Consider the following 24,754-nt stretch of genomic DNA (forward strand, 5'->3'; position numbering starts at 1 on the left):
TACAGCTGACATTTCGTCCTCTTCTACTGTTAGCAACCCACCTGCCATGACCTCAGAGATCTCCACAACACCAGTGTCAACAGACACCCCACGGGGAACCACAACACATATGCCACAGTCTGATCAGACAAGTGCAACGCCGCTCACCTCAAGTGTCACAAGCACAGGAACGCCTGGGGGAACCTGGACAACACATTCTTCTTTCAGGACTGCTCCAGACACAACAGCATCATCTCAGGACCACACGAGTCAGACCACGGAGACCAGCAGAGAACCTCACACCAGCACCATCTCAACAGTGATCACATCAAATCCTTCTTCTTCCCTAAGTGAGCACACTGGTAAAGAGGGCATTTTCCTGGACACAGGCACATCTGCGACAACAATCTCTTCATTGCCTTCCAGTGTGAGTCTCAGACCTTCATCTTGGTCTGATGTCATTCATCCATCCACAGACCGTGCTTTCTCTATTACATCTAGTGATATGGGCACAGCTCAGACCATATTCAATTTCTATAGTTCAACCAGTAATTCTTCATTTTCTCAGTCAGCCCCTGTCTTTCCCATCACCTGGAGTTCCACCACCCCATTCACAAGTCCTTCTACTCCTTTGTCTATTACCAGCACTTTCCCACCATCCACAGCATCTTCAAGCTCCACTGTGAGGACTCAGACATCAGGTAGGTGGGGCCTCCGGGTTCTTGGTCTCTCAGGGTGGCTCAGTTGGCTCAGGTCAGCCTAGGTAAGTGCTTGTGAGAGGATGGTGATGTAGCATTACCAGGCTAGCATTGAGGGCAGGGCCACAAGATGAAGCAAGTGGGAATGTGGTGAGTGATGTGTCACCATTCCCTCTAACCCAGAAGACAGTTGCTCTTGTGCAGGGATCAATTTGGGTGTGGGCAGAAGCTCCTGAAGTGTATCACTCTCTTTGACTCTGCTACTTTGTGACTGTAAGACCCACTTCAGCTTTCTGTCTCTGCATGCCCAGGAACCATCACCACCTCAATGAGGATAGGCAGCCAGAGAAGGACAACACCATCACCCTCAACAACCTCCCAGACCCGTACAACCTTGTCTCCTAGAACATCCATAGGCACACACTCAACACCTGCTCCAGTCCCCATCAAGCCCAAGAAAGGTTAGTGATTCTGTAGGTCTAGGGGCTCTCCATATTGCGATGGAGAGAATTGAGTTGGTGTGGGTGCTGAAGTTATGGCAACTTAGTGAGATCTACCAGTGAGAGCCCTTTTGAGTAGCTGGGGGAGCTGGTTCCATGGAACTGTCTCCTCAGGGCCATGGGAAGTCCAGGTGCTCCCATATCCCCTTTAGAGGGGTGCTGTAACTCCACCTCAGCCTGCTTGCTCATAGACTGCTCTCTCAGATCACAGGTTCTCACAGGGGATTTTGAGACAGCACAAGAGTTGGGTACTGAAGGCTGGCTTTGTACATGGCACTGGGCTAGGATGGGGAGTTAAGAAATGATCAAGGTGCGGTTTAGTAGGAGACAGATCTCCTGCCTTGATAGGTGCAATTAGAGGAATAAATGTAGGGTGTTGGACATGCACAATGGAAGGTCCCTAGGGGATGTAGGGGTGTGCTCATGGTAAAGAGGAGGCTTTCTGGAAAGAATGAATAGGAGTTGGGGAAGAGGAAACATCCCAAGCAGGCAGGAGGGCTTGAAGAACTGGAATAAAGATCTAGATATGAACAGTAGTCCCAATATTACATGGGGACGATATCCCCAAAGCACTTGGGGGTGCTGGAAACAAAGGGAAGAGTATTGAGAAATGAGGCTGACATGTGAGGGAACCAGGGAGGACATGGTAGGATCTGTGTTTATGAATGGTGCTATGGTGTTTGGGGTGTTGGATGAATTTGCAGGTGGCCAGGAGAGTTGTATACAGATACTGTGGTATTCCAAGCAAACCAGGGGAGGGCTGCCAGGAAAGAAAGGAGGAGACCCATTTGAGAAATATTTAGGATAAGCTTTCTTGAACTGGAGCCCAAAGACTTCTAAGGGGTCCAAGGACAAATTCTGGTGGGTCCACCCACTGTATCTAAAGAAATACCATCTTAGGAAATAAGTCTCTTTCTAGGAAATGGTTATTTCAATTATTGATATTCACATTGGAGTTTTGTCTTTGAACCTTTGAAAGAATTACGAGAATCATAATAGATGCAGAATAACTAATTGGTGTTCTGACAGCAGGACCTGTTTTTCTTCAAAATGGTAAAGGGTGAGAGTACCTACTGAAGGGGTAAAATGAAGAGATGGGTTAAATGCAAGCAGAGAGGGAGACAGAAGAGTCCTTGAAGACTCTGAGTTGGGTGGAGGGGCATCTTGGGGGAAGCTCTCTGTCAGCCCTAAAGTAGTCAAGACCCATGAGAATTTCCTGCTCTTCTTTGTGCTGGCCCAGGTGTTCCCCTCTTCCCCTATGGGCCAAGTGTTGGAGATCTGGAGTTTGTCAAGAGGATCTCAGACTTCACCTCACCACTCTTCAAGCCCCAGATTGGCTTCCCTCTTGGCTTCTCTCTCCGGGATTACCTCTATGTGAGTCCCCAGCTGCAGCCCAAAGGACAGGACCTGTGACCTGTGTTCCCCAGACTCTGCTTCTCTCTCCAGGGCTTGGAGATGGCCCTGTGACCATGACTGTGGTCCAGAGGAAGGAAGAATGCAACAAACAACACTTGTTAGACACCTCCTGTGTCCCTGCCTCTGGCACAGTTTGCATTTATACTCTTTAATGCCTAGGTGCTGACTGAGGAAGACTGAGCTAGGCAAGGCCCTCCTCCCCTCATGGACAAAAGTGTTTTTACCTCAATAGAGAGGTCTGGGAGCCCACTAAGCTCTCCACTGTTTTCAAAGCCTTTTTAATGAGTTGGAAGCTCTACTTGGGAAACCGCCTTTTAATGATGTTTACATTTTCTATGAATATTTCCTGGCTCCTCAGTCCAAGGACGCCATGTATCCTGGAGGAGAGACGGAATGGTGGTCGTGGTCCCTGCGGAACCTCAGTGGTGGACATGGGGGCTGGGGCAGGACACACTAAGATAGGGCAACCCAGAGATGGGACTGAGTGTAGCAATCGTCTAGCCCCCTCTGATGTGGATGGAGCCTCAGGATGGCTCTATGGTGACTCACCCAGATGGCTCTGCTCTGTGATGGGCCTGTTTATAGATGGGGTTGGCCATGGAAGCAGGGGAATACCTACCATGTCAGGAAGTACTTAAAACTGAAGAGTATTGTGTGAGAACTACGTAAAGGGGTCTCTCCCAACAGGCAGGGAGATGAATGAAATGATCTTGTGGAATTTGTTGACATCTCTGCAGTTCTACCCAGAGAGGTCCTTGGGGGTCACACTTCTGAGGAGCTGGCACTGTGCTGGGATATTTTTGTCCCTTCCTCCTCCCTCCCTAAACACTAACCAGAAGAACTTTTGTACCCAGTTCACAGATAACGGGCAGATCATCTTCCCGGAGTCAGAGTACCAGGTTTTCTCCTACCCTAATCCCCCCCGTAGAGGCTTCACAGGCTGGGACCCTGTGGCCCTGGTGGCTCCATTCTGGGACGATGCTGATTTTTCCAGTGGCCAGGGAACCATATTTTATCAGGTGAGCCTTTCCAAGCCCAGAATTCAGGATCCCCCGGCAGCCAGCAAAGAGAGACAAAGGGCTATGTGGCCGTGTGTGTGTGTGTGTGTGTGTGTGTGTGTGTGTGTGTGCGCGCGCACATGTTACTGTTGTCCGAGCCTGGGCTCCATGTGGGTAGGGGATGATGTTTAAATATGAGGGTGGGGAGGAAACAGAGCAGGGCTGTTACATAGACTTGGGAATACCCTTTCACAACCATGAAAATACCTGCAGGTAGGACCCTCATTTCCTTGTCTTATCTGCTTTCCTTTCCTAGGAATATGAGACACTCTATAATGAACACAACCTGCTAGTCTGGCAGGTTGAGTCTTGGATTAGAAAGTTCACCTACACCTGGAACTACAAAGCAAGGTGGACCCTAAAGGTCACGTGGGTCAAAGCCCCTGCCTATCCCGCCCGGTGGACCTTTGAGGTGAGTGAAACAATGGACAGCTCCCTGTGAACCATCTGGAAGTCAGAAATCCTAGAACCCTAGGCAGGGGCCACTTTTCTAACATGTGCTCCGACTCAGGGACAGATCACACCCACCCTGTTTGCTGAGCACTCACTTAGTACTCATTGGGTTGAAACATAGGAAATAGAATTTTTGTAAGTCAAAAATGGATGACTATTGGCAATTGTATATATATGACTCAACCTGATATTATTATCTACATTTTAGAAGATGATGGTTAGAGAGGTTAAGCAATCTGCTCAAGGTCACCCAGCTGGCAAATGACAAAGCCAGGCTTGGAACTGAGGCTTTCTGACTTCCAACTCTGGCTCTCAGTGGCAGAGCCATCCAAGGGCAATGGTCAGCCTACACGGTGTCCTCAGTCTTCCCCCAGGGACTCAGCTCTTACAGCCCTTGTGTGGTCTAGTCACTCACTTCTTCTTTGGGTCAATGAGCTCGTTGGTTACCTACTTTGTTCAAGCAGTGCTTGGCATCTGCTTCCAGAGGACCTCTAATATCTGGAGGACCTCTGTGGTCCATCCACAGTATTTAGGTTGAGGGGACATTTGAACAATGTGCTTAAAAATATCCCAGAGGAAGCTAAATAGGCTTCCCTCGGCTCTCTGGGGTGGTGGCTAACCTTTCTGAGTCCTGAAGTTTTTCTACACAAACTCTCTTCTCATTGGATCCTAAACCAGAACCTTTTATCACCCCTCCCTGGAGAGAAGTCACGAAGAAGGCAAATGCACTATGATAGGCGCTTTGATCCCCAGGGTGAAAGCTGTCCTGCATAATCCCAAACATTTTCTGGGGAGGCCAGGAAAAGATGATGTGTGTGTCCGGGCAAGGTGGTGCGGAGGGTGATGGGACACGAGGGAGGAGACCCCAGATCTCTCACAGGCAACCCTATGTTTGTCTCCAACTGACCTCCAGACTAACACCTACCAAGCCATACTTTCCACGGATGGGAGCAGGTCCTACGCCCTGTTTCTTTACCAAAATGGCGGCATGCAGTGGGATGTGACCCAGCGCCCAGGCAACCCGGTCCTCATGGGCTTCTCCAGGTAGGACGGAGATGGGCAGTCAGCACTGATACAGGAAGTAGTCCAGGGCAGGATTTTGGCTGCACACCCACTCCCAATCCCCCCAGGACAGGCTGTGAATCCTTCTTGCTGATGTTTCTGACTCACACCAACTCCAGCTCCCACTTCTTGCTGTTTCAAATTAAAAGATGCCCATTCACCTGACATTCTCTTTCCCAACCCAATCCCCAGGCTTCATGATAATTCCCAAAGCTTTGACCTCTCTGACTTCTACTGACATTAGCCAAACCCTCTTGACCTCTCAAGTATCATAGTAATACCAGCCAACATTTATTACACAAACTATTTAATATGCATTATTTTATCTAATTATCACAACCCATGAAGGAGATACTCTTTACTACCCATTCTACAGGTAAGAAAACTGAGGTAAAAATAGATCAGTTTTTCAATTTGCCCAAAGTCACAGAGATGGAAGTGGCAAAGCAGGAACTTGCACCCAGATATTTGAGGCTAAAATCTGCCTTCCTGACTTCTGTTGGGCTGAGCATTAGTCCCTCATCTACGGGCCCCAACAGCTTGTGTGGGGTCAGTGGGAAAGACAGAGAGTAGAGGGAGAGAGCCATGGATGGGGCCATGGATTCCTGTGTGTGAAGGTGACTCAGTCTCTGACAACAGTTCTCAACCACTCTTTCGAGATGCCGGTGTGTGCAATCAATTGTAAAGATCACATAATGTGTTACTGGTCATTGATGCAAATTCTCTTAAGTGGTGTTCAGGGTTGCCCCTATAATTCTATTGCTTTCCCTTGCTTTTTCATGTGCTGTGAAAGAGAAAGAAGTTGAATTATTCCACTAGCTAGGGATTGCCCACCCTCCTGAGTAGCCCATGGAGGTTGTCCCACCCATGTGCCTCACCTATCCTGTGGCAGAGAGGAGGAAAGTCAGGAGTCACTGCTCAGAGGCAGAGACTGGCTCTTAGCATCCCAATGTCTGGTCCCCTCCCCAGCCCTCTGTCCAATCCCCCCATTGAAGGAAACTCATCAGAAGAAGGCCTGAACCCTGTTGTGTGCACACCTCTGCCTTGTGCACACTTCTCGCAGTCAGTGTTCAGCTATAGAATAAATTGGAACCTTCCTTCCCTTTGCCCCACCCATCTCTGCCCTCCTGCTTGTTGCTGGGAGTCAGAGATGCCGGCTGCCTAATGAGCTGACTGTGTAATGATTGGTATCTAATGACTACCCACACTGAGTGATGGTCTGTCCCACTGGTGGCATGAATGTACAACTAGTCGACCCAGAGGAAAGACCCTGTGTGTGACGGAGGCGTGCGATTTTTTCCCTTTGCCTGCAGTGGAGACGGGCGTTTTGAAAACAGCCCACTGACATCCCAGCCACTGTGGCAGAAGTATCTACCAGACCAATTCCTGAATTCCAACTCAGGTAAAAGTGCCACTTCTTCACACACGAGCTGGACTCCAATCCTCTCTGTCCTCAACTCCAGGAGTCATGAGAATCCTAGCGAGGCAGCCCTCTAGGATCTCCACCGCCCAGGGCATCCCCCACACAATCTGACCCACAAGTACAATCAGGACTTGGCACTACCCAAGTGCGTCTGGTACCTTCTGTGCCATCACACAGCACAGTCCCAGCCGGGGTTATGTCTCCTCCCTGGGATGAGCCAAAGCTCATCCAAAGCCAGGTCTCTGGGTGGGGGACCAGATCCGGAAAGTAAGGACAGGGCTGTGCCAGGAGGTGGGGATATGAATGGACTGTTAGGTCCAAGTGTCCTGTCCCAGGGCTGGAATAAGAACCCAGATGAGATCCCCGCAGGCAATCTATTGGGGGGGAGATCCAGAAGTCTGACATTCAGCCAGTCATCATTTATTGAGCACCTGCTGTGTGCTAAAAGCCAGGAATAGGAAGGGGGCAGAGCAAAAAAGGAAAAAGACTGACTGTGTTTGCTCTCAAGGAGCTCTCACTCTGTTAAGAAGGCCAGGGCTTCTGTACCAGGAGGCTCCACGGGACATGACTCAATCTGTTGTCCAGAGGCCCCAACAGGACAGAGATTATAGTTTCCAAAATGTGAGTTGAATGAAGGACAGTTTAGCATTGGAAATCAGCCATGTAGATTGTGAAGCATAAATCTACTTCTCTTTGCTCTGGGACAAGAGCTTTTGGTACACGGAAGCTATGTCAAATCGTGGGTGCCATCTTGTGGAGAGAACTGCCCTGTCAGATTCTGGGCCATTCTATCAAGATGCATCTTCTTGTGACCTAGAGGGCACAATACGATTGTGTGTGTGTGTGTGTGTGTGTGTGTGTGTGTGTGTGTTTTGGGGAAGAATATCTGATTTGTTTCCCATGATATCCGGCCATTGTAAAGAAGATAAAATAATTATTTTTTAAAAACCTTAACAAATTATAGTTATCTTGACAATTTTTTCTTTTGTGTGGGAACAGGGTCAAAATCTAATACATTATGTCCTGTTGTGTCTTATTGGACTCTGGAGGCCCCTTCTCACTCCTGGCTTTTGGGGTAGGCAGTATGTAACCTATGGTTAAAGCTTAAATTCATACCCCTGGCAGGGAACTTGTTTGAAGTTACTAGTTACTTGTCCCTTCTGACGATGGCTTCCGGGCCCAGAGGATGCTTCCTCAGCCTCACGGTGCTAGAGCAAGCCCCCAGCTGGCTGTTGTCCTGTCTACTTTGGCAGTTTGTGCTGGGGGAGGGGGAGGGTCAGGGATGAAAGCCAGGGTCTGAGCTGGTGGCTGGTGGCGCCCTTTAGTGAGATAAAGGATACATGAGGAAGGACTAGTTTGGGGAGATGGGAAGGCACTGGAGTTCAGAGGGCAGATGGGAGGGTTGGAGGATTGGTGGACGGAAGCTCAGGGCTGGGGTCTGGCTCTGAGTGCATGCAGGTGAGTCTGCTCTGCCCAGCACTTGTCCCAGGGTTTCCTTCTAAGATCCAAGTTTTAAGGGCCTCTGGATGTCTCATAAAAGGGGCCAGTCTGAACTGGGTCCTTTCCCTGGAGTTGCTGTCCAGAGTCGGGGTGGTGGGTGGTGGCATGCAGAATGTGCATTGATGAGTTAGGCTGCTAAAGCAGAGAGCTTATGGCCAGAGGCCCTGGGATAACCCCTCCTTCCTTTGCTGCTCTAGGTGCCCGGGGCCTGCAGGTCTATAGCCTACACGGGGAAGAAAGGCCCAACTACCGTCTCCAGTGCCTGAAGTGGTTGAAGAGACAGCCTCAGGGGCCCACATGGGGCTGGAACCAGATCTCCTGCCCTTGCTCCTGGCAGCAGGGACTATGGGACTTAAGATTCCAGCCCATCAGCATGGGTGACGCTCCCTTCCTGTCTCCTGGGTCATCCCCACCCGGCCCCATAAGCCCACCCACCAACCCTCTGCTCACACCTGACCTATCCCTTCCAGGATCCCTTCGCCCCGCCCCCCCAACCCCCCACCCCATCCCCGCCCCTACCCCACTCTCCAGACCTCTGGGCTTGAGCACGTCTGTCCTTGTCACAGGCTGGTGGGGCCTCGGCAGCGGCAGGCACCTGTGCAGCTTCTCTTCCTGGCGCGGGGGCGTGTGCTGCCGCTACGGGCCCTGGGGCGAGCTCCTCCAGGGCTGGACAGTGCATGCTCCTTGGCAATTTGGTACGTGTGTCTGCAGAGATCTCATCCCCGCCTTCTCTGAAGCTCTCTCTACTCTTCTCTGTCAGAGACCAGGCCTGGGCTCCCAGCCAAGCAGTGGGACCCGAAGAAAGAAGCCTTTTGTCCCCATTCCCTCCCAGCTGCCTCCCGTCTCTGGCCACTAACTTCCTGATCTTGTAACGTTGGGAAGATTCCAACATCCCTTCCAGCTGACCTCCCGGGGATTTACGATCCAGTGCCTCTTGCCCCATCTTCACTTGGCCCCCTAGCCCCAGACAAGAGTGGTGGAGACTTCTCTCCAAGGAAGGAGAGGGGACCGAGTGCGACCCTGTCCCTCTGGGCCCAGATCAGCTGACTGTCACCTCCCACAGAGACCCTCCAGATTTGCTAGAGAGCACAGGGTTGGGGGACCAGGGTACTGTGGCTCCCCCCTCTGTCCCCAGCCACTCCGCTACCTCTGACAATCACAGCAGCCCCCATGGTTCCCCAGACCATCAGTCACGGCCTCCCAGGGGCACTCAGCCCCACCCTTCTGGAGAGAAAGCCCTTGAGACACAGCCCCAAGCCCCCCGGGTGCACCCCTGGGGCTCTGCTGCACACACAGCTCCGGCAAGCCTACAAGGGAGACAGTGACGGTCAATGGTCCAAGGCCATGGAGCAGGGCAGGATCTGCTCCAAGTTGGCCCAACTCCCGTGTCATCCTGCCTCACAAACCTTCTGCCGGGCTCTGCAGGCCCTCTTTCTCCCTCCCACATGCCAATCTTTCCCCCAGACCAGGAGCTGGAGCCATGGGACTGGTGCTGCCGCTGGAACGACAAGCCTTCCTTCTGTGCCCTGTACCACCAAAGGCGGCCACGCATCGGCTGTGCTGGGTACCGGCCCCTGAGGCCCGGTGAGCCTGCTGGGGCCCCCACAGGGCTGAGGCCAGGCCACTGGGGAGGGACAGCAAGCTTCCTGGGGCAGGGCCATGGCCACCAAGTGGAGACGGTTTAATGTGTGGCTGGAGGCAAACAGGGGCTTTTTACCTGGCGTTGGGGAAAGGGTCAGGGGGTGGGGATAATGATGTGAATTTGGGCAGCGGCACAAAAGTGCAAGAGGGCCTCTGGGGATGGTTCTCTACTCCATGAACGTCTCCCAGGCTTGAGTTGGTCTGGAGACAGTGGGGGAATCCCAGATCCTTCCCTGGCCAGTCGTGCCATTGTGGTCTCTTCCTTTCTTCCAGCCTGGATGTTTGGGGACCCTCACATCAGCACCTTGGATGGTGCCAACTTCACCTTCAATGGGCTGGGGGACTTCCAGCTGGTCCGGGCCTGGGATGGAAACTCCTCATTCCTGCTGCAGGGCCGCACCGCCCAGACTGGCTCCGCCCAGGCCACCAACTTCATCGCCTTTGCAGCTAAATATGACACCAGCCAACTGAACCCCATCACAGTAAGTGAGGCAGGGGCCCCAAGGAGGAGAGGAAGAAGGAGGAAGTGGATGGGACAGCAGGGAGGGAGGACATGTCTGGCCAGTGCAGTGGTTCAAGAGTCAACCCTAGAGACAGTGGGATTCAGGTCAGAGCTCCATCAGTCATGTGATCCTGAAGAAATGACAGAACTCCCAGTGACTCAGTTTTCTTGTAGCAAAATGGGGAGAGTAAAATTACCTACCTCACAGGGCTCTTGTGAGATTTAAATGAGATCATCTGAGAAATGTTGGAGAGGGCTGTCACTGAGATGGTCACAGTCCCTTTAAAGGTAGCTGACACCAGGGAGCTCCAGCCCAGCCCCTGCTGAGCCCTCTAAGCCCTGAGCTAGCACAACCTCGTCATCCCTCTACCTCCCTCTTCCTCCGGGGCTCGGGTCCAAACTCTCTGCAGCCTTCTTTCTCAGCCTCTGGGCCCACCTGCAGGTCAGTCTTAGACCCCCTCCAATTCCCCATCCAGGTCCGATGGCTCCTTGAGCCCGATGACACCATCCATGTGCAGGTCAATAACCAGACTGTGACATTTGAGACTAACCATGAAGACCCAGAAGGTAGGCTGGGAGCAGCCATCAGCCCCCTTCTGCTTCCCTGGGTCAAGCTTCAGTGGGGGCGCCCAGTGCCCGGAAGCAGCGCGGAAGCAGGGGCATGGGGCTGGGAGGGCAGGGAAGCGGTCAGCAACCCCGCTTCACCCCCTCTTCTTTCAGCAGCTGGACCTGGGTGGCTTCTTCACCTAGGAGCCAGACATTGGGCTTTCCCTCCTCACGTCTCTCCTTCCTCCAGGGCAGTGATAGCCTCGTGCCCATCTCTAGTTCCCAGGAAGGAGGGGGTGTCCTGTGAGTTTGGCTCTGGGCCACCGGAGAAGGTATCCCAAGGCCACCCCCAGAGCTGCTCTTGGAGTCTCCCCTCTGCACCTTGACCCTTCATAACTGCTAAGTCTTGGGCCCGCAGGGTTACAATGCTGGTTTCTTCCTCTTCTGCCTCCCAAACTTCCAGGCCCGGAGATGTTCAACACCACTGGCATCATCGTGACCCGCAATGGCTCTCTGGTGTCAGCCACCTTCGATGGGACCGTGACCATCTCAGTGATTGCCCTCTCCAACATCCTCCATGCCTCCTGTGGCCTCCCGGAGGAGTATCGAAACCGCACAGAAGGCCTCCTGGGTGAGAAGCAGGCAGGATTCTGAGTCTGAGGCAGCGGCAGCAGAAAGAGCGGGGGCCCCAGACCACAGGCAGCTGCCAGTCCAGTTGGCCTGTGGGTGTCCCAGGCTGAGCTGCTCTTCCTCGGCCTCCTGGGAACAGAAGCCTGAGGCTGTGCAGAGGTGGGGAGGGACGAGAGCTCTCTTCAGCTTGCTTTCAGCCTCACTTTTTGTCATCGTGAATCTCTGGTTCCAGGACAGCTGAGGGGGCTTTGAGGATGGGCTCTGGGGAAGGTAGAGCCAGCAGCTGCCCGTTCCCTGCCTCCAGCCCCACTTCCCCTCCCTTCTTCCTCCATTTCCCCCTCCTCCATCCCTGAGACAGAGGGGTGGGCTATGAGGTACGGTCTTCCCTGCTCTCCCTGCCCCGAAAGGACCGAACCGAGAACAAGCGCAGCTGGAAGAGGCTTCCCAGGCCCCCTCCCCTCCGTCATACCCTGAGCGTGCCCCACTGGATGCTCCCCAGGGAAGGGGAGAGCCACAGACCCAGGGTGGCTGACCTCCTACTCTGACCCTCAGGAGTCTGGAATGACAATCCAGATGATGACTTCAGGATGCCCAATGGCTCCACCATTCCCCGCGATAGCACCGAGGAGTTGCTTTTTCAATACGGAATGACCTGTAAGTCTGGGCCTCAGAGTCCTCAGGGTAGATGAGGCCGAATTGGGATGAAGGAAGCATTGCCTCCCTCAGCCTGTGGGAGCCAGCACTCCATCCTTTGTGAGGGAGAGGTGGAAAGGCCAGGAGGAAATGCTGAGGATTCTGGGGCCCCCCAGATTTGTTCCCTCCAACCCCATTTCAGCTGCGTTTCTCTTTCTGGAAGAGAAGACATGGTGGCCCTCACTCACTAGAGTAGGAATTTGCAGCCTCAAAAGCCAGAAGTCACTCCTTCCCTCCGCATCTCCCTCCTTCGCCCCAAGGCGTGTAGAGTGAGAGTAAGGGGTAGACTCGGCCAAAATCATAACTGGAGACCCATCCCTGCTCCCCCCGCCATTGCCTCCTTGTGTTATAGGGGAAATCAGTGACACAAGGCTCCTTGGCAAGAGAGATGACCCCCTGCCTTCCAACTTCACCCCTGTCTTCTTTTCCCAATGGAGGAGAAACAAAACCTCGGATGACAAGCTGGTCTCCATGTGTGACGGAGACAAACAGTGCATCTATGACAGCCTGGCCACAGGAATCACAAGCACCGGCCTGAGCACTAAGATGCTCTTCAGAAAGTACCAGAAGATGAACACCACCCTCAGTAAGCTGCATGAAGCGGAGGGAGGCGTGGGCGGGGTCAGCTGGCAGATGAGGAGCAACCCTTTCATGACATTCCTTCAAGCTGCACATTCAAATAAATTAACAGATTCTTTCACTCTGTAATTCCTCCCACGACTCCCCAGTTCACTCTGTGATGACTTTCAAAGCCCTTTCCAACATGACCCCAGTAGCAGTCAAACTCCTCCTCTACTTCTCCCCGCCCTGCTCCCTCTACTTCAACCCCACTGGCTTCTCTGTGTTCTTCAAACACACCAGTCTCACTCCTGACTCCAGACTCTACACACGCTGTTCTCTGCCCAACCCTCTTCCTCCAGACCAGCCCCACACTCACCCCTCACCCCCTTCAAGGCTCTACGCAAATCGAGTTGCCTTCTCAGCAATGCCTTTCTTGGCTAGCCTTCTAAAATTTCACATTCACCCATACTTCCTGTTCACCTTCCCTGCTTTGTTTTTCCTCCTTAGCACTTACAACTATCTAGCATATTTTCTAATTTTCACAGGTATCTATTTTTATTATTTGTTTCCTACTGTGTCCTCACTACCTAGAACAGAGACAGCCATATAGTAGGTGCTCAATAAAGGTGTTAAGTGACTGACTGAATGAATGAATAATGACATGGAAATAGCATTTCCACTGTATTCCTCTATTTCCTGACATCTGGAAATTAGCCCGTCTGGAGATTAGCCTGACCATTTCCAGCCCTCTCCCAATGGGAAAACTCTGTGGTGGTCTGAATGACCCTAGTCTCTGATTCACATTATACCATGCCCAGCATAGCACTCTGATTAGGAAGGAACTTGACCTGACCCCATCTTGGGGGGGAAGATAAAGAGAAGCTAAATAGAACCCCGTCCTGCTCTACAGAGATCTGAAGGCAGGTACACGGAATAATTCCTGCTTCCAGAGGTGGATCAGAGCCCTGAGAACACCTCACACAAACAAGAAGACTAGACAAAGAGAGAGGAGGCCTGTGAGGCAATAAAGTGTCTTGCCCCAAACCCCGAAACCCCTCTTTGTGTTTCAGATAAGTACCCACCCTCTATCACGGGTGAGCATGTGCTGGAAGCCCACATGGGGCAGACCACGCGGGTTCAGTACACCAGCCACTCTAAGAGCGTCACATTCACTTTGAGGAACAGCAACACTGACTTCAGGATCTTTGGTAAGAGCGCTTGGCTGCTTACGAGGTCAGAGTCAAGCTGGAGGTAATTTGGCATCATTACTCGCTGGGGAACTTCATGGCACTTTTCCATCGGTATATCCAGGACCAACATTTCTGAGAACGAGCCCTCTGATTCAGATAGGTATCCCCAGTGAATCACAGTGATGGCCTTCTGGCAATCTGGCCAGCTAGCTATGCTGCTTTGGGGCCCATACAAGTGATTCAAAGGTCATTTCACCTCAAATACAATGACATGCAATCATCTTTAGCCAGCTTTATGAAATCACCAAATTATTAGAATAAAGTCTAACAATTTAAAAAATACTAATCTACAGCATTTTCAAGTCTCTTAAAAGAAGAATATAAGGTGGAACAGGGTTTAAAGATACAAATACCTTCATCCGGTACGTTTCTCATTATTTTTATGTTGGCCAAAGATGTTTGCCTCATGGCTTTTCCGTGCTGGGACCAAGCAAAGCCTCATTCTCCCTGTCAGTAATGGTGTGGCGACCCCCAGTCCTATAACCATGATCTGGGTCAAAAAGTCAAAGCCCACAGGACGCAACTTAACCTTCTGTGGCCAGCACCAATTATGCTAGTGACTGATCTTTGCTAAACCAAAGCCATCGGGGACCTTACTTGAAGCTCAGAGCACCCCTCTCCGCCTTATTTTCTTTCTGTGCATTAGAAGGACTTCTTTGTGTGCACCCTCCCCTGTGCTAACCAATGGCATCAGGAGATTTTCTTCCTCCCTGGGCTCCTCTCCTGCAGAGGGACAGCCTGGAAGTTACTCTTGTCTGTCCCCTACTACCAACAACTCTCAAACCTCTGTGTTAAGGAGACTTGCTTATTTTCTTGGACACTGTAAGTAAGACAGGTTTGGATCAGAAGAGTTCTTGCTGATATGTAGCAATGTTTTCACTGTAGTCTGGTGTCAAAGGTCTACAAAGTGAGATGGGTGGGCAAGAAATCAGGGCAAGGGATGGGGCTGCCGGGAAGGGGAAACCAGTTTCGTGTGCAGTGTAGCTTGGAGCGGGGCAGGAAGATCCTACCGTTATGGCCGTATTCTCTATCCCCTCCTGGATGTCCCAGCCTGAGGCAGGCACAGGCATGGTTGCCCTTTGGGATCTCTTCAGGGGGCAAGTGCCTTCCTCTGTGTGGAGTCCCACCCTACAATCACTTAGTGGGGCTCATGCTACCTCCAGCTTGGCGCGTGACCGGGATCATTCCAGGAAACCAGCCTAGCTCGAGGAAAAGCCTGATGACATTTGAGGGGTGATCTGAGAGAGGTGCGAGAAGGCCAACATGAGCACTCGGGCTGTCAGATGCCAGGATGTGTCAGACCACACAACAGTCAAGGCTCCCAGCTCTCCATGGTCTTATCTTCCCTGGGGCAGAGAATGGGACACTGCTATGGACGCCAAAGTCGTTGGAACCATTTGCTCTGGAGATTCTAGCAAGAAACGTCGAAGACAACTTGTCATCTGTACTCCAGCCAAAGACAGTGGTCTGTGCCTGCAGGAATGAGAGCCAGTGTGTATACAATCTGACCAGCCGGGTGGGCAGTTCCTCCCTGGAGGTGAGTATTGGGAGGAGCAGGGGAGGGAGGTCTCCTTGTTGAGGGGAAAGGCAGTGGGAACTGAAGGGATGTCATACTTCAGTCCCACTGTGGTAACGTGTGTGTTGGGAGCTGTGGTAGACAAGGAATGTCAACACTAATCTCAGGTTTTTATCTTCTAGCTCCCATTCTGCCAGGTTTACAGGAAACATCTACCTCAGCATCCTTTAAAACTCCCCAGGGGTCCCCAGCTTCATAGTTCTAAAGACTCATTTATTTATTTGAAAGAGAGAGAAAGCAAGTTGGCGGAGGAGCAGAGGGACAGGAAAAGAATCTCAAGCAGACTCCCTGCTGAGCAGGGAGTCCAACCGGGGCCTCGATCTCACGACCCTGAGATCATGACCTGAACAGAAATCAAGAGCTGGGTGCTTAACCAACTGAGTCACTCAGGCACTGCCCCTCTTCCCCCCACCCCAGACAGTTCCATGGTTCTAGAACAAGGCATGGAGAAGTAGGGGCAGAAAGGCATCGTTGTGGTCCCTGGGCATGAGACTACACAGGTCACAGGTTCCATGTTCCCTCTTCTTTGGTCCCAGGGAGGTGCTCTCTGGCTTCTATGCCCCGCTCAGACACAGAAAACCCAAGTTCCCATCTGCCCAGAAGCACCACACAGCCATTTCTCTCTGGGGTCTCTTCATTATGGTGTTGGGAAGAGAGGGGCATGATGAGCCCAAACCCTTTTGTTTTCTCTTTTACTGTCTCCTTCCAGCTAAAAGAAGGATCTCTTCATTTTGTAGAAAATCTTTATTTATACGAGTCTTAACCAAGACAGCTGGCCTCAGTCAATGAATCTTGCCCCCTTTCTTTTTTTAAAATTTTGTTTTGTTTTTCTTATTTTGTTTGGGTTGTAAAGCAGGAGCCATAAAGGAAAGTGTTTGGCTGGCAGTACCCCACAACCCCCTTCAGCCCTTACACACAGCCTTCTCCTCAAGAATGAGCAAAGAATTCCTACTTGAATGGGGTAGAGGTAGAGGAGCCCGGGGGTAGAAGACGGGAATTATGGTTCTAACTGTGAGAAACAGGTTAAAATCAATATATTATTTTAGGTATCCCAAAATACCCAGTTTTGGAAGTAGAAAGTGTTGGGGGGGTTGCATTTTAGGGAGATTTCTAGAGTCATCTCCATAGAGGTGCCAGAATAGAGAGGCCAGGGGGCTGGACAAGGTTTGGGGACTCAGTACCTGCCTGCGCCATTTTTCCGGTTGCTGTGTGTTCTCACAGTGCTTAGCAGTGTGGCTCTGCCTTCTTGGTTGAGGAGTCAGCAAGGGAAGATGGAGCAGGAAACTGAGCTTCTGTAAGATCCAGTTTTCAAGGGATAGTAGAGTACTTATTTAGCCCCTGTCCTACTCTAAAAAGGGCTTCCGGCAAGGAGATATGGTGTGGCTGAGATCCCACGGCTGGCACCAGACGGAGGGGCCAGGGGTAGGGGTGTGGAGGGAGGAAAGGCCTGGGGAGGCCCAGTGGGCTTGGCAAGGATATACAGGACCACAGCCTGGTCAAGAAGGTGCTCAGTAGATGCTGGCAGAATTAAGACAAGGACTCGAGGTCCATGGGTTCTCAGACCAGAGGGGTCAGTACAGAAACACCCAGAAGCCTTCAGTGGTCCAGCCTCCTGGCTACCTGGTAATCAGCAACCCGTTCCAGGTGGCCGGCTGCAAGTGTGACGGGAACACCTTTGGCCACTACTGCCAACACTCCAAGAACCTCTGTGAGGAGCCTTGCTTCGAGAGTGTGCGGTGCATTCCTGGAAAGGGCTGCGAGGCTTGCCCTCCACACTTGACTGGGGACGGGCGTCACTGTGCAGGTGAGCTGGGGACAGGGCCCCAGCAGGAGGAGGCTCTGGGGACAGTGGATGCCAGCAGGGCCTGGGGCATGGGGCAAACCATTTCTCTCCCTTTTCCAGCAAGTGTTTAGAATACTCAATATAGTTGGTTATGGTAAGGAAGTCAGGACGTCCAGGGAGGTGTGAGGCTGAAGGAGAAGAGATTGTGCACTCCCCAGGGGAGTGGCTGGGGTTGGGCAGGCTGCAGTCCTGATGGGGGAAACCCAGGGCAAGAGACTGAAGATGGGCTGGTGAGGAGCGGGGCAGGGCAAAGCAGACGTCCAGCAGCAGCCTGGGAGCCAGAGGCAAGCTGGGGCTCTCAGGCTCCTCGTGTATCTTCAGAGACACAAAGCTCAGAATCTCCACATCTCAGTTGGGACATCTAGGGGGCTGCCACGGGCATCTGGTGGCAAGGGTGAGTCCTCTCTTTGAGTCTTCCTCCCATCCCCTGTTCCTCGACCTCTGAGCCAGAGTCCTGCTGAGGGTGATCACCGGGAGGCCTTCACTAAGCCCCCTACAGTGCTAGGAGGAATTCTAGAGGCCCCCATGTCTTCTGAGAGGCCAGAGCAGGTAGAATATAAGGCAGAAGAAGGAATGGAAGGGCAGAAAGCAGATGTGCCGTTCTCTCAGCAGAAGTGGGAGAATACCGATCTGGCAGAGGAACTTTCTGGAAAAGGGGGAAGGATAGTTCAGGGTTCAGAGCAACTCAGAAGCAGAATGTGGACTGAGCAAGCTTTGGGGAGAAAGAAACCAAGCCCATCCTAGAAGGAACTTTCTGTGGGCTGGGGCCCCCCAAGTGCTGCCTGACCTTGTCTGCTCATCCCACCCCCTGCTCCCTCCACAGCTCTGGAGACCTCTCCCCTCTGCCAGAACAAGTCCTGCCCTGCGAATTACTGTTACAATCAGGGACACTGCTATGTCTCCCAGGCGCTGGGCTGCCAGCCCGTTTGCACCTGCCCCCCGGCCTTCACAGACACCCGTTGCTTCATGGCTGGGAACAACTTCACTCCAACCCTCCATCAAGGTATCTCTAGATGCCTTCTGCCTCCACGATTCTCTCACCCTGAGGGGAGACGAGGGACCTGGGTGGGGGAGCAGAGCTTGGTTCCTCCAGCTCACAGGGCAGAACCTCAGATCTTTCTCAGGTGGGCCGAAGTTTCCAGCTCTGGGAGCCGGTGGCAGTGGGAGGAGAGGGGGAGTCGGGAGCGGGGCAGCTGCCACAGCACGAATCCCAGGCCTCAGCAGTGCACTGAGGAAAGACTGGATGTGGCCTCGTGGCCCAGAGAGTCAAGAGTCAGGAACCCTTGACCATAGTTGGAAGGGCCCTAGGGTGAGGGTCAGCAGACTCAGCCCTTTCTCTTGATTCCTCTGGTGACTTTCTGTCACCGTAGGATGGGTCGGTCTCCCTAACTTGGCCCAATGACCTTTTCGGGTGAGTCTATGTAAACTGTGAGGTTATTATGAATCTGCTTCTCCCATTTCCAGACCTTCCCTTAAGAATCATCCAGCTCTGGGTCAGTGAAGAAGAAAATGCCTCTGTGACAGATGTCAATGCCTCGGTCAGTGTGCAGGCCAGCACTGGATGGGGGAGGGGGCTCTCGGCCAGTTGAGGGCAGAGTCTTAGCCCTCACTGATGTGTTCTGCAGCTAGCCATCCCTCTAGATTCAGTTCCCAGAGGAGGCCGGAGCCTCCTGCCCTGGCGAAGCCTGTGGGTAAGGAAGGCAGGAAGCCCCAGGACAGAGATCTCCAAGAGGACTGGAATAACCAGACTAGGTTCTAGGGGGGCCAAGTCCCCCAGCCTCTCCTTCTAAGTGTTCTTAGAGACCTGCACTGGGGTATCGTATGGTAGAAACACAGAAAGGCATTTCACTTCCAGGAAGCCTTCCCAGACTTCCCAGAGGGAACCAGCAGCTCTCTCTTCTTGGCTCCTAGGCCCTTGTCCATTCCTCAACCACAGGCAAAGTCACACGGTAGCTGAATTACTGAGGCTCTTGAATCCTACACACCCAGGTTCAAATCCTTGCTCTACCACTCCCCAGAGCAGATGTAATCATGAAACAAATTATTTGCTGTCTCATCCACAAAGCAGAAATAATAATAGTACCTATGTCTGCGGGCTGTGTCAAGGTTTAAATGATAATGTATGTAAAGAACTCACCACGGTGTCTAAAATACAAGTGTTCAAAAATTATAATAAGAAGTATTATTACTACTGCTACTGTCACAGCCCTCTACACTCCGTGAGGTAAAGTCTGCTGTCGCTCGCCTATTGACCCTGCCCCCCAGCTCCTGACTGTCCCCGAGGTCTGGCTACACATAATCAGTGCTCACTATCCGTGTGGGGAGAGAATAAGTGGGTGAACCAGGGAACAGAGGCAAATGTAGGGACCATTCATCTCAGATTCTCCCCTTGTCATTGGACTCAGGAAGGTAGGCCAAGTCCTTCACTCACCAACAAACTCTGACTGAGCAGAGACCCATGCTGGTCAGCAGGCTAGGCTGGGGTGTGGGGCTGCAGAATGGGATGAGAAGCATTCTACTGGTCCTGGTGCTCATGTGCAAAGAAGGAGCCAGGCGGGAATAAATAACCACAGTACAGTGGAAGGGGTCTCCTCCTTGGACTGGGCCTTACTCTCGCTTCCCCACCCCTATCCTCTGCCTTAGGTGGCCTATAGATTGCGCAACCTGAATGTGCGGGCCTTTCTCCGGAACAGTGAAGTGGTACCAAGGTAAGTGGGACTGTCCCCACCGGGTCCCCAGGTCTTGTCCCTCCACTTCCACCCTTCGTGCCTCACTGTACCCCTCCCACACAGTGATTCTGAGACAGTGCCGGCGTCCGGAAGTTTACTCAGACGCTGGAGGGTCATCTCGGAGTTCCAGTACCTCCCTCAGGGTCCTGTCATCGACTTCCTAAACACCCAGCTGCTGGAGGCAGTGGTGGTGGCATTCTTACCCCAGGCCTCGTGGAGGCGGTGGAACAGAAGCAAGGGGCCCAGGACCGATGTGAACTTCCACCCCATCTCCAGAGAAGATGTGAAGAGTTTGTTAGCTTGTGAGTCACTGTCCTGGGGATGGTCACAGGGAGAACTGAAGGAGGAGGTACACGGGAAGGCTATCCCAGATCTTCAGCCCATGCCACCCATGGTGGAATGGTTTTCAGAGAAGCCAGAAGAAAGTAATTTAGGTTTTCTGTTGGTGATTTTTGAGAGAGATTGTTAAGCATTTGAGCCCACCAGCTTTCTAGGTTCAAGAGCAGGAGCACAAAATCCTGCTTGATGAATCCCCAGGGAGACAGTTTCACTGAGCTGTGACTCTAATGGCCACCTTCTTGACCATTGCTGCTGATGGCTTTCTTTCTTTTAATAAAATTATTAATGATTTTGTTAAAATACCACTGCACTTTATAAACATAAACAGGGACATATCTTTTGCCTTTGCCCTCCAGCTAGAGGATATTAAGTAGAAGGCTGGAGACCTGGCCAAGGGACAGAGATTTCCCCTCCTTGAAAGGTACAACCCTGGGCAAAAGTCATCCCCAACCCAAGACTTAACACCCCCACATCTGAAAAATGAGATGGGATTTCTGAGGTCCCCTTTAGCTGGGATGGTCCCTGGTTATCCTGGAACAAGAATGAGATCAGTTGGTAAGCACACCAGAGAAGGAAGGGAATAGACCACCCTATTTTGGGAGTGAGGCAGAGAACAGGTCAGTGACCACGCCAAACCCAACAGAAGCCGCTGTGTGACTGGAGGGTGGGACCAAGCAAGAATTTCTGCTCAGACCCAGGCTTTGCCTCCTCCCTCCTTGGGACAATCCTCTAACTACTTTGTGTATGTGTAGTAAGGCGTTAGGGCTGGGGATAAGGGAACAACTGGCTATGCCTTTTGTTAAAGAAAACAAACCAAAACCCCCCAATAATTTTCATTATATAAGCACAATGTGTTTCTTGTATAAACTTGAGGAAACACAAATTAACAAAAAGAAAAGAAAAAAATCACCTGTATTTCCAATCCCCAAAGGCAAGTCCATTTTTGCACATAGCCTTCTAAATGTTCTTCTATGCATAGGAATCTCCACACATACCAATATTTTTTATAATAAAGGGATCAAGTAGGGCAACCCTCTTGGGTCCCCTCCCTCTTCGGGAGCTTTGTACTAAGGCTCAACAAACTGCTTTGTTGCCCACCAAAAAAAGGGGAGGGGATCAGTAGTACCTATTGTTTGATAACCTCATTACTTAAGCAATTGTGAACATATTATTTTTTGTATTGTGTATGTATTCCCATTTGACATATTATTTTATCATACATTTTAATATAGTGTGCTATATTTTATTTATTTTATTTTAAGATTATTTATTTTAGAGAGTGAGCAAGAGCAGGGAGCAACAGAGGGAGAGGGAGAGGGAGAGAATCTCAAGCAGGTTGCACCCTGAGCCTGATGAGGGGCTCAATCTCACGACCCTGAGATCATGACCTGAGCCAAAATCGAGAGTCGGACACCACTCAGGCGCCCCTAGTGTGCTGTATTTTAAACAGAATGTTATACCCATAGTGACCGTGTATTGAGTGCTCACTGTGTTAGGCAATGTAATGAATACACTAGTATATATTCCGTCCTTTAGAATTCGCAGCAAGGTAGGTCCTAAGATTATGATTTCCTTTTAAAGATAAGGAATCTGAAGCTGAAGGAGTTAAGGAATTTCCCCCAAAGCACACAACTAGTTAGTAGTAGAGTTTGAATTTCAGCTTGGGTCTGTTTTACTTCCACCCCATGGTGCTTACTGGTTGTAAAATATCCCTTATTTAACACAATCCCGCATATTAGACCCGTTGCTACTACACACCGTGCTTCTCCTGACTTCCATGAACGCACGCATTGGTGTGCTTTTCCAGTGGCTCCTCAGGGTAAATGCCCGAGAACAGAAACCTTGATGGGAGAGGTGTCGATTTGGGGTTACTGATTGCTCTGCCCACTCACCCGTGTCCTTCATGGCAGTGAACGTGAGCATGCTGAAGAATTACTTCAACTGCAGTGGCTACAAGGACTACAAACTGGTCTACAGTCCCCAGAGTGGCCTCACCTGTGTGTCCCCGTGCAGTGACGGCTACTGTGAGCATGGCGGCCAGTGCCAGCACCTGCCCCAAGGGCCCCGCTGCACGTGAGTTGGGGAGAGGGCAGGAGGAGCCGAGCTGGTGGACTCCAGCCGGGGAGAGATACTGCAAGGGGCCCCAAAATGACATGGTCCCTTGTGGGGTCTCAAAGTTAGGGCAGAGCTTCCTTTACAACAGAGAGAGCCGGGATCTTGGAAAAGGCAGGTGAGTACTTACTCTGGGTGGAGAATAAAGATGCTACATTATCTCTGAAACTCAAACTTAGCCACTGGGTAGGCATTAGTGCCATTTTAGAGAAAAAAACAGGTGAAGAACCAGCCCCACATAGCTAGCAAGTTCAGTAGGGGGGTGTGGGTTCCAAAGGCAAACTCTTCCACCCGATTTGGCTTCTGGGGTGAACATTCTGCTGTCTCCTTGTGGGAAAGGCACACACTGCTTTGTGTCTAGGCCTGGCCCTACCCTTCGTTAGGAGCACCCGTCGGGGGAGGCCCTCTCAAACAGGAGTCTTAGGACACTGTGATTCGTCAGCTGTCTGAGGGCCTCTTGTGAGGGGAGCACACTGAGTCTACAGGCCAGCTAAGGAGAAGAAGGGCAGTGCTACCCTGGGGCCCTCGAGGCGCATTAGTGCCCTGGGTCTTCCCTCGTGTCCACTACAACCCCAACCCCCCCGCCCAACAAGCGTTCTCCCCTCCCAGGTCCGAGGAGGGTTGGGAGGAGCTGGGGGTCCTATCTGCACCTGCTCACCAGCCGCCGACCCCACCCTGCCGGCCAGGTGCAGCTGCCCGGCCCCACTACCCCGTAGCCACCCTGCAGGCCTGCCGCCTTCCCTAGAGGGGAGCCTGGACTGTTGTGGGAAACCTCCTGGGGCCTCCCCGCTGCCACTGAGTCCCTGTCTGTCTGCAGCTGTGTGCCCTTCTCCATCTACACGCCCTGGGGAGAGCACTGTGAGCACCTGGGCATGAAGCTGGGTGCCTTCTTCGGAATCCTCTTCGGAGCCCTGGGCTTCCTCCTGCTGCTGGGGGCCGGGGTGTTTGTGATCCTGCGCTTCTGGTGCTATGGCAGGAACCACTACTCCTACCCCCTGGACTCAGAAAGTTGAGGCCTGGCCCCAAAGAGGCAGCATCGGCTTAAGATACCTCAGGACCCACCCAGCCTCACCCCCACACCTGCCGGCCACGCTGTTCCTTTGAGGAGACCGGAAAGAAGAAGGTGCTTGAAGGCGACTCAGGATTCTTCAAGGGAATGAATAATAATAAAGACAAGACCACACCTTGTCAGTAGACCCCGGGACAGACAGGAAGGGGTCGTAAAGACCACCTAGTTAAAGGATGGATTCTCTCACAAATGTACCCACAAGAAGGACACTGACGAACAAACACACACACATCAGAGTTAAGAATGGAGTGATGACTCTAAGTTAAAAACCATTTGTATTTAAAAAAAAACAAAAAGCCAGCCCTCCAGTTTACGTCTAATTAAAGTCTATTACAGTAAAATCCTTCAGACTTTTTGTGTTCCCAAAGCCATGGGCTCCACTTGGGATTTTGCATGGGGAGTGGAGGAGCCGAGGTGTGTTCAACCCAGGCCCCTTCAGCCCACAGTTACTCTCTGTGGGGAGGCTTCTTGCTCCAACCCAGGCGGATCCTTGCTTCAGCCTCCACACATCATTTTTCTCCCCTTCCCAGGGAAAGAAACACAAGCCAAAGCCTGGCCTTCTGAGGCCCCCATATGGAGTAGCCTAGACTCACCTAGGAACCCTCACTGCCTTGCTGGTCTCTGTCCCTCAGTTCCAAAAGGATAAATACACGGTGCCTTTACCTATCTGGCTCTTGTACCCACTGTCTGTGCTCCCTAGAAGAGGGATTAAACCATTCCAGCTTCTTTTCCAAGAACCAATCTGAGAAGCATGCCACCCACCCCTCCCTTTGACCTGGAGTACCCAATCCCTAATATATTTTCTCTGTCCTTTCCTGAACCCCACTAGAGTCTTCTGAGCCTCTCTACCCCGCAGTTTGTTGGCCCCACTCTGCCCATTCCCAGCAACCTGACCAGTTTCCACCTCAACTTCTCTCCTAGCCTACAGAACTTGACACCTCTCTGGTGTATCAAGTCCAACAAAAAACTGGTCCACAACTCCTGGGTCTAGAATACCTCAATTCCAACTCTATGCAGAAACTGGGTAGCTGGCTCTTGGTCCTAAATCCCAACTGCCTGAAGAGGGACTCTGATTAGCCCAGCTTATGTCAACTGTTCATCACTGGTCCGAACAAGTGTGGCCATAGGGTTGGAAAGCAGGTCCCATGATATGAACCTGGCGCTCAGCCTCACT

General features: G+C 51.8%; 1 protein-coding gene across 1 annotated transcript in view; it reads left to right on the forward strand.

Annotated features, from left to right (window-relative positions):
• The window catches only part of MUC4 (mucin 4, cell surface associated), a 24,285-nt gene extending 708 nt beyond the window's left edge, over positions 1–23,577 (forward strand). The window contains 26 exon segments of the mRNA XM_032869792.1: positions 1–20; positions 23–406; positions 548–680; positions 989–1,138; positions 2,418–2,551; positions 3,448–3,612; positions 3,908–4,063; positions 5,018–5,148; positions 6,480–6,568; positions 8,287–8,466; positions 8,656–8,784; positions 9,554–9,673; positions 10,004–10,212; positions 10,709–10,799; positions 11,242–11,409; positions 11,961–12,062; positions 12,454–12,687; positions 13,733–13,870; positions 15,268–15,449; positions 17,133–17,292; positions 18,155–18,334; positions 18,796–18,869; positions 19,975–20,039; positions 20,124–20,362; positions 22,310–22,472; positions 23,329–23,577. The exon segment at positions 1–20 is cut by the window's left edge and continues 150 nt beyond it. Coding sequence (XP_032725683.1) covers positions 1–20; positions 23–406; positions 548–680; positions 989–1,138; positions 2,418–2,551; positions 3,448–3,612; positions 3,908–4,063; positions 5,018–5,148; positions 6,480–6,568; positions 8,287–8,466; positions 8,656–8,784; positions 9,554–9,673; positions 10,004–10,212; positions 10,709–10,799; positions 11,242–11,409; positions 11,961–12,062; positions 12,454–12,687; positions 13,733–13,870; positions 15,268–15,449; positions 17,133–17,292; positions 18,155–18,334; positions 18,796–18,869; positions 19,975–20,039; positions 20,124–20,362; positions 22,310–22,472; positions 23,329–23,524 — 3,992 coding nt within the window. The 3' untranslated portion in view covers positions 23,525–23,577.
• The last annotated feature ends 1,177 nt before the right edge of the window (positions 23,578–24,754 follow it).

Source organism: Lontra canadensis, unplaced genomic scaffold, assembly GCF_010015895.1.
Source record: "Lontra canadensis isolate GAN:19392208 unplaced genomic scaffold, GSC_riverotter_1.0 scaffold38, whole genome shotgun sequence".
NCBI lineage: Eukaryota > Metazoa > Chordata > Mammalia > Carnivora > Mustelidae > Lontra > Lontra canadensis.